Genomic DNA, 14,884 nt, shown 5'->3' on the forward strand with positions numbered 1-14,884 from the left:
GAGGAAGGTTCGATCCGGGCGATAGGTTTGGTTTGGTGAAGAAAAAGGGCTTGTCTTGATTCGGGCAGCTGTAAGGTGGAAAGTGATGGCTAGTGACTTTGGAGTTGGAGACGCGGTTTTGTTAAAATGTCTTCTTTATACATTTATTTAATCTTGACCATCGTCGCTTTTTTTCTAGATAAGTATGGGACACAGCTAAGATCTCTCCCTACTTGTGATGACCATCTTTATTGACAAGTTTCATATTAAGCAAAGGATCCAAGTGCCAGCCTTCTTAGAATCAGTCCCCCACACGCATGTAAACTCTAGACCCTCCTGTAAACAGTGGCGGACCTAAATAGGAAATAGGTGGGTCAGTTGACCTGGGTAAATTATAGAAATAGGTATTTTTGCATGTAAATTGTTGAAGTTTCTGCAGCCAAGTTGGTTTTTCCCTATAAGGGTGACCCCTCAAACCCGAGTTCGATTCCCCAACATCACACTTATCAGTTGTTTTTTTCCATTTCATCTGTTTAAAAATAATTATTGACCCCCTTCACAAAAATTAAATCCATATTTTTACATATACACTATATGTGTGTAATTTTTTTTCTCTTTTGATAACAATTTTGCAGAAAACTTATATAAATAAACAAGTTCATAAACATTAACTTAGCAGTTAATCTAATAATCTAAAGAATGTTGTGACAAATTCTTGCCGTAGACTCCATTTTATATACTAAAACGTGTAGACATGTTACGTGCTGCATGGTCTAAACATCTGCTTGTTTGGTTCTCCTACTACTTGCTTTGAAAAAAGTTTGAGACAAGAGACATGTCTTTCACAAGTTGGGTAATGAGTATATTTATTGGGTCTTTAATCAATAGAAGACATTAATATCAATACGAAAATAATCAGATTGTTTCCAAGATTTCTTGTCTTACTGCTGACTGCTGTGCTAAAGATAAGTTTTTGTACTTTCGTAGGTCATCCGTTTAGTTTCCTGGAAACATAATGCAGTTTCCTCAAACATTCGATCAAATTATGTTTCAGTGTTTTGCTTCTAGAGTTTGATTTTTGGGGTTCTGTCTCTATATTACTAGTCTAGGTTTATCTGAGAATTTTTTTTTTCCCAGAATTTTCCAATTTTGATGAACCTAAGGGAATGATGTATTGTAATCTATTCAGCTATGTGAATACTCTATTGTGTTCTTGAAGATGCTTTAACATCCTCAAATGCTCTACGTATCAAGGAACAAGCCATATCAAACTTCTCTGAGTTTCAATCACAGGAGAAGAGATCAGAGGATCTCCATATGCGGTTAACTCATCTTAGACTCCTTTTGCTCTCATACCAAAGGTGAAAACTGCGAAAATTAATCTTTGCAAAAATTGTCGAAGTTGTTGCAAAAATTCATGGAAAAACTGATCTCTCCAGATCAATCTTTGCAAAGAAATGGTGGAAGAAGATCTAGTTGTTATTTAGTTTTCAAATGAAGAAGATCTAGTTGTTATTTAGTTTTCAAATTCTTAATTAATTAACTTTTGTTTAATTAATTTATAATTTTGTTTAGAGTTTTTTTTTTCTTACGTTTTATAAAGTTTATAACCTAATTACAGTAAATTTGTTATTAGATAGAACATAAATTCAAAATTTGTTTTGTTCTCTAGAATTAAACAGATGTATATGCCTATATAGTATATTAGTATATATTTTTATGTGTATTTATTTTATTTTTTTAGAATATTAAGAATGTGTTATAGTATGTGTAATATTTTGCAGTTCATATATTAAATAATTTATAAGTTAATTTTCAAAACTATGATTACAAATCTATAATATATATGAGATAAACTAATATTTTTAATGTTGGTTCTATAGTCCAAACCCGCCATGCTAGGCGGGTGAGGCAACATGTTCAAAGAATTTTAATCCGCAAAAATTCATCATATGAAACCCGTGAAAGTAAAAATTAGTTTTAAATACGTAATAAAAATAAAATTAGTATGTGAACAAGCAATATCTTTTATATTTTATTATTATTCCTTGAATAAGATATCAAATTGAATGGTAAATATGTTTGTTAACTTTAAAATCATACAGTTAGTTTTTTTGAATGGTTGTTTAAATTCAGAATTTATGTAGAACAATTACACCGAAGTTAATGGCATTTGCTCCTATAACAGTTAACCAAATTTATGTAAAATACTTAATATTAATTAAATTAATTATAAACTGAACTGTGTATGGACAAAACATTTTTTTTATAAAATTGGAAACTTAATATTTATTAAATTAATTATAAATTTAATACTTAATGTTAAAGGGAGTGGTTCCGATTGTTTTGGAAATTTATTTAGGATGGGAAATCTTATTTCCAAAAAAATAATTATTTTATAATTAATTAATCTTGTTTTCAAAACTTAATATTAATTAATTTAATTAGTTTCTACAAACAATCTGAATTGTGTATGGAGAAAATATTATTTTGTAAAATTATAAACTTAATATTAATTTAATTAATTATAAATTTAATACTTAATGTGGAAGGGAGTGGTTCCAATTTTTTTTAAAATTTATCTAGGATGGGAAATCTTGTTTTCAAAAATAGAAATGTCAATGGCATGCTTGTAAATATGTCTGAACTTCAGGATTTATTTCATAAATGTCTCCAAAAATGTATATATAGATAGTCAAAGATATTTGTGTAATTTTTTTTTTATTTAGTTTTCTAAAATCATTTATTTGCTCAACCAAATGTTAAATTGGTCGGCTCAATCCGCGAATGTCTTATGGTAACTTCATAAAAGATGAATTAATATTCGACGCCCAAGGACCTTTTTCTTCACTTCTTGATGGGTTCAGACTTGGTCAAAGAAGATTGTGCATTCACTGTTCAAGAGAAAAAAATGACGCCACTATTAATTCAGCGTTTCAATCTTGAATTCAAAGGAGAACATGTTGGTAAGCTTAACACCCACGCCGTTTCTTCCACCACTAAGCTTTTTATTCGTTGTAAAAAACTGACGGAACAAATAATGAGGTATATAGCACCCATTATCCAACTTTGTAATAGGAATTCCTGACCCTGAATTGGAAATAGTTATCACCCCTTCACATCATCGACTAAAACTGCAAGATTATCCATAGACGGATCTCTCTGTTTATTATCCGCAACATTAATTAAGATCTCGACAAAGATCCTAAGAAATGCAGGAACAAATTTTACTTCAGCTTTGAAGACCTCTTTATTTTCATAAACAAACAATGTTTGTTGCTGCTCTTTAGTTGAGGAGACATATAGATCATGATGGTTCCAAATATGTTCTTGGAAGGACATCTCAGTATATTCGCTTTCTATGATCGGCAAAATTGAGATTGTGAGGAGAAATTTGAGAATTAGGGTTCAGAGAATAGAAAGATCAGAAAAGAAAGGATAGGATAGAGAGAAGAAATGTTAGGATAGAGAGAGAGGGAAATGAGTAATATATTTCCTTTTTAAGATATATAAATATTGTTAATTTAAACAATAAAAATATTACATAAAGATATTCCTTTAAATAATAATTATGGGATTACCATTAAAATAAGTATATTAGAAACATGTAAACAAATTAATCATATGAAGAAGAAAACAGAATACCATTCTCAATTTCTACCAAAAAAAAAAGAACACCATTCTCAATTAATGGGGCAATTTATCTAATGCAAATGCATATAATATATGGGTTTAAAATATAAAGTATACTGTTTCATCTAATGATTTATCGTCGTGAAGATAAAAATGTTAAACCAAAAAAGAGGAAATAGGATCTCTAGACAACAATTCTATGAAACCAAGGCTGATAATTAAATAGCCGGACGCTTACCCATCTCGAGATCCAACTGGTTATATGTAAACCAAGGTGGTTTCATCTACTCCAGCTTGACATGATTTATTATATTATTTTAAATAGTAACATTAATAAGTTAGTGATAAATACTATCTTATAACAAATAAATTTGTGTTTATGAAATTATAAATTTTCAAATCTTTTATGAAATAAATTAATTATATAAATTATTTTAATATATTTTCATATTTTAGAGGTAAATATTTGGCAAATGTTTAGAGCATAGAGGAAAAGAGCATATGAGTGCATATGCACCTTTTAAATGCTCTTTTATATGCTCTTTAAATATATGTTGTTGATTGGATGATAAAATTAAAAAATCTCTTTTATATACATTTTCAATCAAGATCTCGGTACAACTACCTAACTAAGTTTTTTCCTTTTTAAAACTCTTTTCGCATCATTAGTATATAATTGGAAGTTTAGAATAATGTTTTTGCAATGTGTGTTCCAATTTAAGGAAGGTTCAGAAATTGGGAAATATACTAATAGGTGATATGTAATTGTTTGTGTATTAAAATACTCTTCAATAGAAAATTAATATAAGGAAGAGAGAGAATAAGAAAGGAAGATAATAGATGCTCAGATTGCTTCCAGAGAAAACGGTTCTCATAATTTTCTGACAACCGTCACTTAAATACTGGTTAATATTAATAAAATTAATAAATATATAAATTTAATTAAAATAATATATATATTTTTTTTTTAAAGCAACCTTCCCGTTAATGATGGTCTAATACAAAGGCATGAGAGAGTGATTAGTCAAGCATCCCCGTGACTTTTTACTTACCTGCAATTTTCCTTTGGAATTTGCTTCTCAAAATTTCAACAATATACTATTCTGAATACGTCTAATTTACTATGACACATATGAAATAGTTGATACCTCTATACATATTTTCAATAAATGTGTGTAGTACAGTTTATTCATGACCAAAATAATGTGTCATTATAAGGGAGAAAAATGCCAAAAAAAACCCGAATTTTTTTTTATTTGGAAGTTTAATATTCAATGGTTTCGGATTGGAATAAAAATACACCAAATAATAAAAATGTGTTATTTAAATCCCCTCAGTCTATTTCTCTGTAAAAATAACTTCGGCAAAAAACTTTTTGTTTAAAATTATCAAAGTCTACGCAACGGGCCATAAAGCCCACACATGTAAGATCGAGGAACCCTAATAAAAACTTGCCTGTTTTCTTCTTCCTAATAAAAAGATCGAGGAACCCTAAAGAACAAGTAAGAAACGACTAGGACGACGTCGACCGATCTCTAACGAGCAAGTAAAAAGAGATGGAGAGGAAGCCAAAGACTACGACGTCGTCGAACAAGAAGAAGAGGAAGACAACGACTTCGACGTCGTCGAACAAGAAGAAGAAGAGGAAGGCAACGACTACGACGCCGCAATCGACCCCAAATCCGTCACTTTCCGATGATTTGCTATTGAGGAAGACAACGACTTCGACGCCGCAATCGACCCCAAATCCGTCACTTCCCGATGATTTGATATTGTTAATCATCGCACGCGTCCCAATATTATACTATCCGATTCTCTCAATGGTCTCCAAGAGCTTTCGATCTCTCCTGTCTTCACCGGGCCTTTACAAGATACGGTCACTCTTGGGACGCATGGAGAGTCGTCTCTATGTGTGCATGGATATATATCCTCTCGGAAAGGGCCCTGCCTGGTTCACCCTCTGCCGGAAACCTGATCGAACCCTTAGTGATAAGGAGGAGGCGATGAAGTCAAGTGGTTATGCTTTGGCTAGAGTCCCATTTCCCCATTCTCCTCTGGTCACGAATGGAAACCTCGTGGCGGTTGGTTCTGATATCTATAACCTTGGAACCCCATCCAACGGTAAAGCGTCCTCCTCTAGTGTCTGGATTCTGGATTGTACGTCTCACACGTGGCGCGAGGCTCCAAGCTTGCCAGTGGAGCTAAGTACAGTTACTGCTAGCGTCCTTGATCAAAAGATATACGTAGCAGGATGGTACAAAGTAGATGATGATGCCCCGGCGGATCATTCCATGAAGAACTCCTTCACGGTTTTAGACACAACAAAAACACAACAAGCGTGTGATCTGGTGCCTATCCATTGCAGCTTGGCACAAGGCAAGCTTATCATCCTAAGTACATGTATTGGCGGAAAAGTCTACCTGGGGAATTGGGGGATCATGGTTGGTTACAATCCAGTGGAAGGTAGCTGGGAAAACGTTGGACAAGCCATGTCTCAATATTTGCTTTCAGATTGTTATTGCGAGATAGATGATGTTTTGTACTCGCTTGCTTCTGACCGAGTTCTGAGATGGTATGACCCTCAGGTAAGAACGTGGAGCAATGTGATGGGTTTGGTAGGACTACCCAAGTTACCTCCGGATGATCCTTTTGTTAAAATGGCTAATTATGGTGGAAAGCTAGTTGTTTTGTGGAACCGCCCTCACGTCAGTACGGATATGCTTTGGTGTGCGGAGATTGCGCTTGAAAGGCGCAATACTTGTGAAATTTGGGGGAAAGTTGAGTGGTATGATCCTATGGTTGAGGTCCCTACGTTAGTGTCTATCAACGAGGCTCTCTCTGCTACTCTCTGATGAATGTGTTTCAGAATGCTTGAACCGTGCCATACTTTACTTTTGTATGGTGTACGCTTGTATTGTGTACTCATCAGAATGCTTGAAGTACCGTGTCATACTTTTGTATGGTGTACTCCTCNTCCTAAGTACATGTATTGGCGGAAAAGTCTACCTGGGGAATTGGGGGATCATGGTTGGTTACAATCCAGTGGAAGGTAGCTGGGAAAACGTTGGACAAGCCATGTCTCAATATTTGCTTTCAGATTGTTATTGCGAGATAGATGATGTTTTGTACTCGCTTGCTTCTGACCGAGTTCTGAGATGGTATGACCCTCAGGTAAGAACGTGGAGCAATGTGATGGGTTTGGTAGGACTACCCAAGTTACCTCCGGATGATCCTTTTGTTAAAATGGCTAATTATGGTGGAAAGCTAGTTGTTTTGTGGAACCGCCCTCACGTCAGTACGGATATGCTTTGGTGTGCGGAGATTGCGCTTGAAAGGCGCAATACTTGTGAAATTTGGGGGAAAGTTGAGTGGTATGATCCTATGGTTGAGGTCCCTACGTTAGTGTCTATCAACGAGGCTCTCTCTGCTACTCTCTGATGAATGTGTTTCAGAATGCTTGAACCGTGCCATACTTTACTTTTGTATGGTGTACGCTTGTATTGTGTACTCATCAGAATGCTTGAAGTACCGTGTCATACTTTTGTATGGTGTACTCCTCTTGTATGTTGTTTTATTCTATGGTACTTTAATCTCTTGTATGCTGTTTTATTCTATGGTACTTTAGTATAATTATTATTGGCTTTGATTTCGATTTGTTAAGTCTATTTATTTTCCTTGCTCTAATTGGTTCGTTAATTTAAGATCACTTTCTCTTTCGTAAATAGAAGAGAATTGGTACGAACAAGAGTTTACTATTTGTTTCTCCTCCTGCTTCTACTAACTCAGCTTGATTTAATTATAAGGGACGACAGTTTATTTCTGTGGCCTATTTGTTAAAGCTGAAAGTTTTGTTTCTAGAGGAACCGGAACAATGACGTCTCCTCAGCCTGGTCATAGAAACGTTGTCGAGAATGATGTATGTAATCAAAAGGTTTCTTATTGTGTTAATCTATTCAGCTATGTCATATACTCTATTGTGTTCTTGAAGATGCTTTAACATCCTCAAATGCTCTACGTATCAAGGAACAAGCCATATCAAACTTCTCTGAGTTTCAATCACAGGAGAAGAGAGATCAGAGGATCTCCATATGCGGTTAACTCATCTTAGACTCCTTTTGCTCTCATACCAAAGGTGAAAACTGCGAAAATCAATCTTTGCAAAAATTGTCGAAGTTGTTGCAAAAAATTCATGGAAAAACTGATCTCTCCAAATCAATCTTTGCAAAGAAATGGTGGAACGGAGAGATTCATAGAATTATCAATGCTAGTAAGTAGCCCACCACAAGCATACTAGCAAGCAACCTGACTATATCGGTTAGTGATGTTGACATATATTCCTAAACTGTACAGGTCTACTATTAGTATATACTAGCAAGCAACCTGACTATCCATTCATCATCTATCCATTCATCATCATTGTTCATCATCATCATCAAGCTCCACAATATGTGCTCTCCTCTCAGCAGCTTTCCTCCTGATGAAGAATCCCCATCTCATTGCAGCTTTTATCTTTAGCCACCCAACAACCGCTTTTCCTGATCGCCCACGGTCCTCCTCTTCATATCCCTGCATCGTCGGTGTATTATCCATAAATGATGGGAAAGCAAACCCATCTTCCTCATTGCCATCTCCCATGTTGAAGAGCTGGAGCAGCTCTTGCAGGTCCTCATTAGCTAACAATTCATTGCTTCTTTGCCTGATTTCTTCCTCTGAGAAAAAGTCGCCCTCATTATGTTTTGACCAGTCTTCAAAAGGATTAAGATTTTCCTGATCAAGAGAGGATTCAATGTCTTGGTACCCGCCTGTGGCTGACCGTAGAGGACCAAAGACGAACCCCGTTACATTTTCATTCTCTATGGTAGTTCGAGTTTGATGTTGATGTTGATGTATTCCCATGAACTGATCTTGCTGCAAACCGTTGTCGAATTGTTCTTGCGGGTTATGAGGCTGCGCTGTTGCCAACGTTTGATTATATCCTGCCGTAGAGATCAAAATGGAAGGCAATCTTATGATACAGAACCAAGAATGCAATATCTATACGATTTAGTGATCTATACGGGACTGATTTTCAAACCTCCAACTGAGAATTCTGAAAGCAATGAAGACTGATTAGGAGGCACTGTAGATGGAATTACTGTCACATTTATTGGATGGCCAGCAGCAGCGGTGGAAGAGTAATTAGCAAAAGTCGCTGCAGGATCAGTCTGAGACATATCCGACCTCCCAGGCTGGTTGAAGTTTAAAAGAGATTTGCCTTCATACTCCACAACCTGGTTCCAATTTTCATATGCTTTCCTCACCAGTTCATCCACATATACCTTTCAGAATTAAACACCAAAAAATTATACTACCGCATACATATAACAGAAGTGAATTATAGAATCAAACATCAGTAAAACAAAGATCTGTAAATCAGAGTTTACCAGAATACTAATACCAACCAGCACAAAGCAAATAAGTGCCAAAGTTAAGGAGAATGTAACAGACCTTTTGGCTTTCAGAGAGTGAATCAGCAGATAAGTACTGGTCCCCAGAAATGAAGCCACTTAGCTCGTAAATGTTATTGAACACAACGCCGACAGTCCTTGAATCTTCAGCATAGTAGACATAAAGTTTACCGCTTAGGACACATGTTTTTGCGTGCTCCACTAGCACATCCCACATCTTATTTGACATGCCACTTCCAAGAATCTAAACACACATCAGACAAGTATAATTATTCATGAGCGTAAATTGAATAATTATTGTCATCCAATAGCAATGAGCTTCACGTTATAGGTACTTACAGCTCGTAATTTTGCAGAATCCCTGACCAAATTTCTCAGAAAGCCTTCCACAGTAACTATTCCTGCAGCTCTTAGCTTCTTATGGAACGCACCATCTTTACCAATCTTATCCAACCTCCACACCTCATCATTCAAAGCAGGTGGATAATGTTTCTTGTACACTGCACACAACAATCCGTAAACACATTGATTCAGAAGAAAGAGAAGTGTGCAAGTACAAGTCACAAAGAGATAACGATAAGAAAACACATACATTCTCCCCTATGATCTCTAACAGGGAAAGCTTCTGTCTTTGCCTCACGTATGCGTACCCCATCACAATAACCAGAGGCAACCCTCAAACCAAGTCTGAACTTTTTACTTCGAATCCAGCTTGAATTATCTGTGAAAGTTACCTCACCCAAAGTGCCTACCCCTTCTTTGAGAACAACACACATGTCTCCAGTAAGCAACGGTCTCTTTCCTTCACGCTCTTTCACAACATGGCTCTCGAACTCTTCCTGAGTCCAGTCTTCATCATTTTCGTTGTTAAAGTCACCCCCAAGCACCACAACATCAAGCTTCAAAGAAGCTTCGGGTCCAAATGTCACAGGACGGCCAGTGTTTGCATCAATCAATACAACATGGATAGCAGCACCTTGCTCTCCTTCCACTCTCCCTCCTGTGAATAATGGGAGAGATAACCTAGACTTGAAATGCAGCTGCAAATTCCGACCATCTGTACATCCAATTCGTTTCGGAGAAGACCCAGAACTGCAAAGTCCTCATACATTTCAGGATACACAGTATCTAATTCCCAATGAGCTAAAGCAAGCACATAACACTATCCAAGGGTCACTCAGTTATATAGTAAGCTAGCCATTCAACAAAATAGTACCTTGCAGTAGTAAGCCTAGCAGGTGCGAATTTTGCTAAAGCACGTTCCACTTCCTCACTAACCTGTTCAGCAACAATACCGTACTAAGACCTTAATAACGCAAACTGATTCATAACTAAGTTTTAAAAGAGACAGAGAACAAAAGACAACAGAGAAACAGAGCAAGAAAGAAAAAGTAAACAAAATCTTACAACTCGGCGGAGGATAGGTTCCAGAGACGAGCAAAGCTTTTGTAAACTATCTACTTTCAGAGCCTCAACAATCACACTGCATCATAAGAATATAAAAAAGGACCAGCAAAAAAAAAGTCTTTTAGAAAATTGCAGAATCAATTAGGTTTAAAAAAAAAAATCAGAGAAAGACCTAACAAGAGCAGGACGCTTTCGCTCAGGCTTGTCGTCATCGTTCCCCTCTAAGTTCCTCTTCATATTCCCTTACTTCCTCTAGAAATTAAAAAAAAACCCTAATTTCTGAGATCTGCAAACAGCACAAAAGTACATTAATTAGACTGGAGAAACACCCTCGGAGAAAGCATCCACATCCTTAGGAGTATAAAAGCACGAAACCCTAAATTCCCCTAACCAAATCCGAATAGACTCACTCCGTAACCAATAGAAAGATAAATTAGATATCAAGCGAGAGAGAAAATAACATGTCCGATGGTCTGAGTGAATTATCCGCCGGCGACGGGAAGTAAATTTGGTGTTGTCAATAGTTTTACGACAGAGCCTCCGTCTCCGTTGCTCTTCGTTCGATTCTCTGTTTTGTTTTGGTTAGGTACAGTAATTTGGTCAACCTCGGTGTGTCAGAGTTTGAGTGTGTTTTTTTTTTAATGTGGTATGGTGTGGTGAGGGTCTACGGCTTTTTACGGTGGAGCTGCCGTGCTACTCACGTGTCAACACTTGGCAGATAAGTCCAATGGGCCCCTACTACGACATTCTCCAAGTAATCCACGCCACTTCCCCCCCTCATGCGACCTTTCGGTTGTCACATAAAATCCTAGCCGTCCGTTCCACATATACCTGCTGCTTTTTTTTTAATTTTTTTTTTCTTATAAAAAAATTTATTTCTAATATTTCAATTCAATCTGATTTATTTATGAGTTATTTATCTATAGTCTATATATATTTATGGAATAATAAATAAACAACCCTACTTGCATGGTTAAATATCTACAAGTTCTTCTTTACTAAAGCGACAAGTGGTAAGTGGTAACCATAATCGAACATGGAAGCCACTTCTCTAGTTGACATTTTTCCCAAATTGCATTTAGTCATCATTAATTATGCGGACTAATTTTAAAACATATATATAATCAACCTCATCAAATCATTTTTCTTCCACCATCCAAATCTAAGGAACACAAAGATGGCGACTACAACATCAACCCAAACCATACTCTTCGCAGTTGCCATTTTCTTGGTCGCCATCCAAGCCGTTCATGCAGACTATTACCGTCCCCGGTTACCTACAGTCCCGAGCCCTCCTTCCTACGTTGCAAAACCCAAGCCGCTCCCAACTCCTAGCCCCAAACCTATCCTCTATCATCCTCCTCCCACCTACCAACCACCCACGGGCTCGTTCGAACAACAATTTCTTGATCCACATAATACTGTCCGAAGCGGCCTAGGTACTTTTTTGTATATTTGATTATAGAATTAAATTAACTAAGACCGTATGCATGTGATATTAGTTAAGAACTTATGAGAGCATAAACAACATAAACGGCCACTTGGGATCTTTGTAATCTTTGTTGTCATATTCATAAGAAATTATATGATCATGACAAGACAATTAGGATAATTTGTGTATGGTTTATCTTACATTTTATACTTTACATTTTGCTCAGTCTACTAAATGGTGGTAGTTCTGTGATTATTATACAACTTAAGATCAGTTTTGTTTAGGAGTTTCTTATAGGCCAAATTAATTTACGTCTGAAAATATCATATTAGGGATAGATTTGTATAAATGTAATATTAACAAAAATATTTCCTTAATAATTCTGCTATTTTCTTATAGCTAAAAGACCAGATATAATTTGTTTTGTTCGGGACCTTAATATATACACGAAACACGATCTAAGGAAATGGACTACCTTAAAAAACGAACAATTTGATATATTGTTTGCATAATTGTTGGATCAAATTAAATTATTAATAACTTTGTAGTTGACTAGAACATTTTCATTCCCAACAGGTCTGCCTCCACTGGTGTGGGACGAAAAGATCGCGAGCTACGCAGCATGGTGGGCTAACCAGAGGCGTTATGACTGCTCCATGACCCACTCCACCGGTCCATACGGTGAGAACTTGTTCTGGGGAAGTGGCTCAGACTTTACACCGACTTTTGCAGTGGAGTCATGGACCGTAGAGGCTCAGTCCTACAACCACATGACCAACTCGTGTGAAGGGAGCGGTATGTGTGGTCACTACACTCAGATCGTGTGGCGTGAAACCAGGCTCCTAGGTTGCGCTCGAGTTGTCTGCGAGAATGGCGCAGGAGTTTTCATCACTTGCAATTACGACCCTCCGGGTAACTACGTTGGAGAGAAGCCTTACTAACTTTGTCTAACACTTTGCTTTTCAATTTCAATTAACGTTGGTGATTTCTTAATCTATGTTTTTATTCTTTTGTGTCTTTTGTTTCTTTCTAAATCTATCATCGTGTGGATCTTAAGTTGGTGGTGTTATGAACATTTTGTTGTTTCATTTTGTGATGGTCATGTCCCCAAATGATTTTTTTTTTCTTTGGTATACAAATTAAAGACCTTCCATAGTTCTATTAATTTTCTTAGATCATAACTAAATTAAGGCTACGTACTTATATATAAGACCATGTTGAAACACTAATAGTATTATTCCCCGTTTTCATTTTGGAATTTCTTATAAAAAACATCATCTTTTTATATTTTATATATACTGCGCATTCTTACGGATATATGAATAACCGTTAATGCAATTACAACCATCAATTATAACAATCGAGATACATAAATCAATATCACAAACCCCACACAAAGACTTCTATTAATCTAGCAATTAAAATACACAAATACACCCGCCTAATTTCCCCAAAAAGTCATAATACAAACTAAAAATAAGATGACTTGAGAGAATCGGATCAACAGATGAATGATGATTAGTAGGGTTTTTGGCCAATGTAGTTACCGGGAGGATCATAGTTACAAGTCATGAAGATTCCACCATTGTCGCATACCACACGTGCGCACCCGACCCTTCTCGTGTTCTTCCACACGATCTGTGTGTAATGGCCACACATCTGACCAGGGTCGCACGTGTTGGAGCCGTAATGATAAAACCTCTTCTCGCTAGCCCAAGCAACAACTGCGTCGGCCGGAGACCAGTTGGCGCCGAATCCCCAGTAGATGTTCTCACCAAGATTAGACTCTCCGTTGGAGAAAGAGTGTCTCAAAGCACAATCCCCCCTTCGTTGATTAGCCCACCCTTGAGCGTAGTTCTGGAGCCTGCTGTCCCACATCAAAGGAGGTTCGAATCTGGCGGCACGAACCAGGTTGTGTCGGAACAAGAACTGCAAGGAGTCGTGGTCACATCCCGGACACAATCCCTTACAGATTTGGAACACATGACCAAGTGATGAAAATTTGGTTATTGATGAAGATTTGGTTATTGTTGAAGATCTGNACAGCCGAAGTCGGAGTCGAGCTTAAAGTTCAAGCTTTCGAACAGCTATGAAATTTCAAGCTCTCGAAGAGTCCGAATCGCTGGGAAGTGAACATGAGACCGGCTCNGATTCGGAGGTTTAAGTGTGGTATTTAAATATACAGAGAAGATCAAGGAAACGATAAATTGTGTTGGAAATGTATGGATACAAATTTTGAGTTTTTTTTTTTGTTTTTTTTTTAGCGGCTGTGTCTATTTTTTAACCGCATAACATGGGTTACCAGTGTGAATGAAAGATTGCTTTGTCTGGCAGATTGTATATTTTAGAATGGAAAAAAGAAAAAAGAGATTGAGGACAAATATGGATTTCATTATTGGAGACATGATAATGAAGAGGGTATATGATTGTGTTTTATATGTGTTATCCCGTGAAACCTAATCTTGGCCGTACGTCACGGAACAATATGTCAAGATGCCAACTCATATGTGCACTCACAACATTATTTCTATTTGAAACTAGAAAAATTAACATATCCGCGTATACGTCGTTTATATTGTTTTTGCATGATGAGGTTAATTAGTCTTCTCTCTTGTAAATTTGTTTTTTGGGTTCTCACTTTGGTGTCGCACACTTTGAGTTTTATGTACGCTGTAGAAACTAGGTTTCCACAATGAATTTGTTTATGGAGGGGAACAAATTCAATAGAACTATCTCTCTAGAAAATAGATCTAAGCCTTGAAATTAGGAGTAAAGAAGAAGAGCTCGAAAGAACTAGGGTTGTAAAGAGCAAAAAGAGAACTCGGTTATTGTATTAGATTCTGAATGATTTACAATGGAGAAGTCTCCCTTATTTATACATGTTCAGAGATCTCATAATATATTAACTTTCCTTAACAGACGAAGTGAAATATGGAAAACTGCCCTATTGCTTGAGTCGGCCGCCGCACCGAAGTGGATGTCGGTT

At 36.6% G+C, this 14,884-nt stretch overlaps 5 protein-coding genes across 8 annotated transcripts; 3 read left to right on the plus strand and 2 right to left on the minus strand.

The window, feature by feature from the left end:
• LOC104733299 (F-box/kelch-repeat protein At4g25710-like) lies at window positions 5,147–6,551 on the plus strand. Its single transcript, XM_010452886.2, has one exon. The coding sequence runs from the start codon at window positions 5,169–5,171 to the stop codon at window positions 6,462–6,464; it is 1,296 nt and encodes a 431-aa protein (XP_010451188.1). The 5' UTR covers window positions 5,147–5,168; the 3' UTR covers window positions 6,465–6,551.
• LOC104733300 (F-box/kelch-repeat protein At4g25710-like) lies at window positions 6,637–7,050 on the plus strand. Its single transcript, XM_010452887.1, has one exon. The coding sequence runs from the start codon at window positions 6,637–6,639 to the stop codon at window positions 7,048–7,050; it is 414 nt and encodes a 137-aa protein (XP_010451189.1).
• LOC104730838 (calmodulin-binding protein 60 D-like) lies at window positions 7,744–11,111 on the minus strand. 4 transcript variants are annotated; one of them, XM_010450065.1, is made up of 9 exons: window positions 10,928–11,111; window positions 10,639–10,752; window positions 10,467–10,542; window positions 10,276–10,337; window positions 9,652–10,151; window positions 9,399–9,559; window positions 9,100–9,303; window positions 8,687–8,930; window positions 7,744–8,588 (listed from the first exon to the last, which is right to left on the minus strand). In XM_010450065.1, exons 2-9 carry the CDS (start codon window positions 10,701–10,703, stop codon window positions 8,026–8,028), a joined length of 1,875 nt encoding a protein of 624 aa, XP_010448367.1. In that variant the 5' UTR covers window positions 10,704–10,752; window positions 10,928–11,111; the 3' UTR covers window positions 7,744–8,025. The 4 variants fall into 4 exon arrangements, with proteins under 4 accessions (XP_010448367.1, XP_010448369.1, XP_010448370.1 ...); XM_010450067.1 differs by having other exon boundaries at window positions 10,644–10,752; window positions 10,928–11,097; XM_010450068.1 differs by having other exon boundaries at window positions 10,644–10,752; window positions 10,877–11,097.
• LOC104730839 (pathogenesis-related protein PR-1-like) lies at window positions 11,635–12,986 on the plus strand. The gene is made up of 2 exons (XM_010450069.2): window positions 11,635–11,905; window positions 12,475–12,986. The coding sequence occupies exons 1-2, from the start codon at window positions 11,644–11,646 to the stop codon at window positions 12,837–12,839; spliced, it is 627 nt and encodes a 208-aa protein (XP_010448371.1). The 5' UTR covers window positions 11,635–11,643; the 3' UTR covers window positions 12,840–12,986.
• LOC104730840 (pathogenesis-related protein PR-1-like) lies at window positions 13,145–13,936 on the minus strand (the record flags this gene model as incomplete). Its single annotated transcript, XM_010450070.1, is given in 1 exon segment — window positions 13,145–13,936. A coding segment is annotated over 1 exon segment (520 nt), but the record flags the coding sequence as incomplete, so codon positions are not given.

The sequence above is a fragment of the Camelina sativa genome, chromosome 12 (genome assembly GCF_000633955.1).
Source record: "Camelina sativa cultivar DH55 chromosome 12, Cs, whole genome shotgun sequence".
Taxonomy (NCBI): domain Eukaryota; kingdom Viridiplantae; phylum Streptophyta; class Magnoliopsida; order Brassicales; family Brassicaceae; genus Camelina; species Camelina sativa.

Bases quoted from the DNA above. Each gene is read 5' to 3' on its own strand.
- LOC104733299 (XM_010452886.2), top strand. From the start codon at position 5,169: ATGGAGAGGAAGCCAAAGACTACGACGTCGTCGAACAAGAAGAAGAGG.
- LOC104733300 (XM_010452887.1), top strand. From the start codon at position 6,637: ATGGTTGGTTACAATCCAGTGGAAGGTAGCTGGGAAAACGTTGGACAA.
- LOC104730838 (XM_010450065.1), bottom strand. From the start codon at position 10,703: ATGAAGAGGAACTTAGAGGGGAACGATGACGACAAGCCTGAGCGAAAG. The intron at 10,543-10,638 runs GTCTTTCTCTGA...CTTATGATGCAG, and splicing joins AAGCGTCCTGCTCTTGTTAG to TGTGATTGTTGAGGCTCTGA. The intron at 9,560-9,651 runs GTATGTGTTTTC...TGTTGTGTGCAG, and splicing joins TAGAGATCATAGGGGAGAAT to TGTACAAGAAACATTATCCA.
- LOC104730839 (XM_010450069.2), top strand. From the start codon at position 11,644: ATGGCGACTACAACATCAACCCAAACCATACTCTTCGCAGTTGCCATT. The intron at 11,906-12,474 runs GTACTTTTTTGT...CATTCCCAACAG, and splicing joins TACTGTCCGAAGCGGCCTAG to GTCTGCCTCCACTGGTGTGG.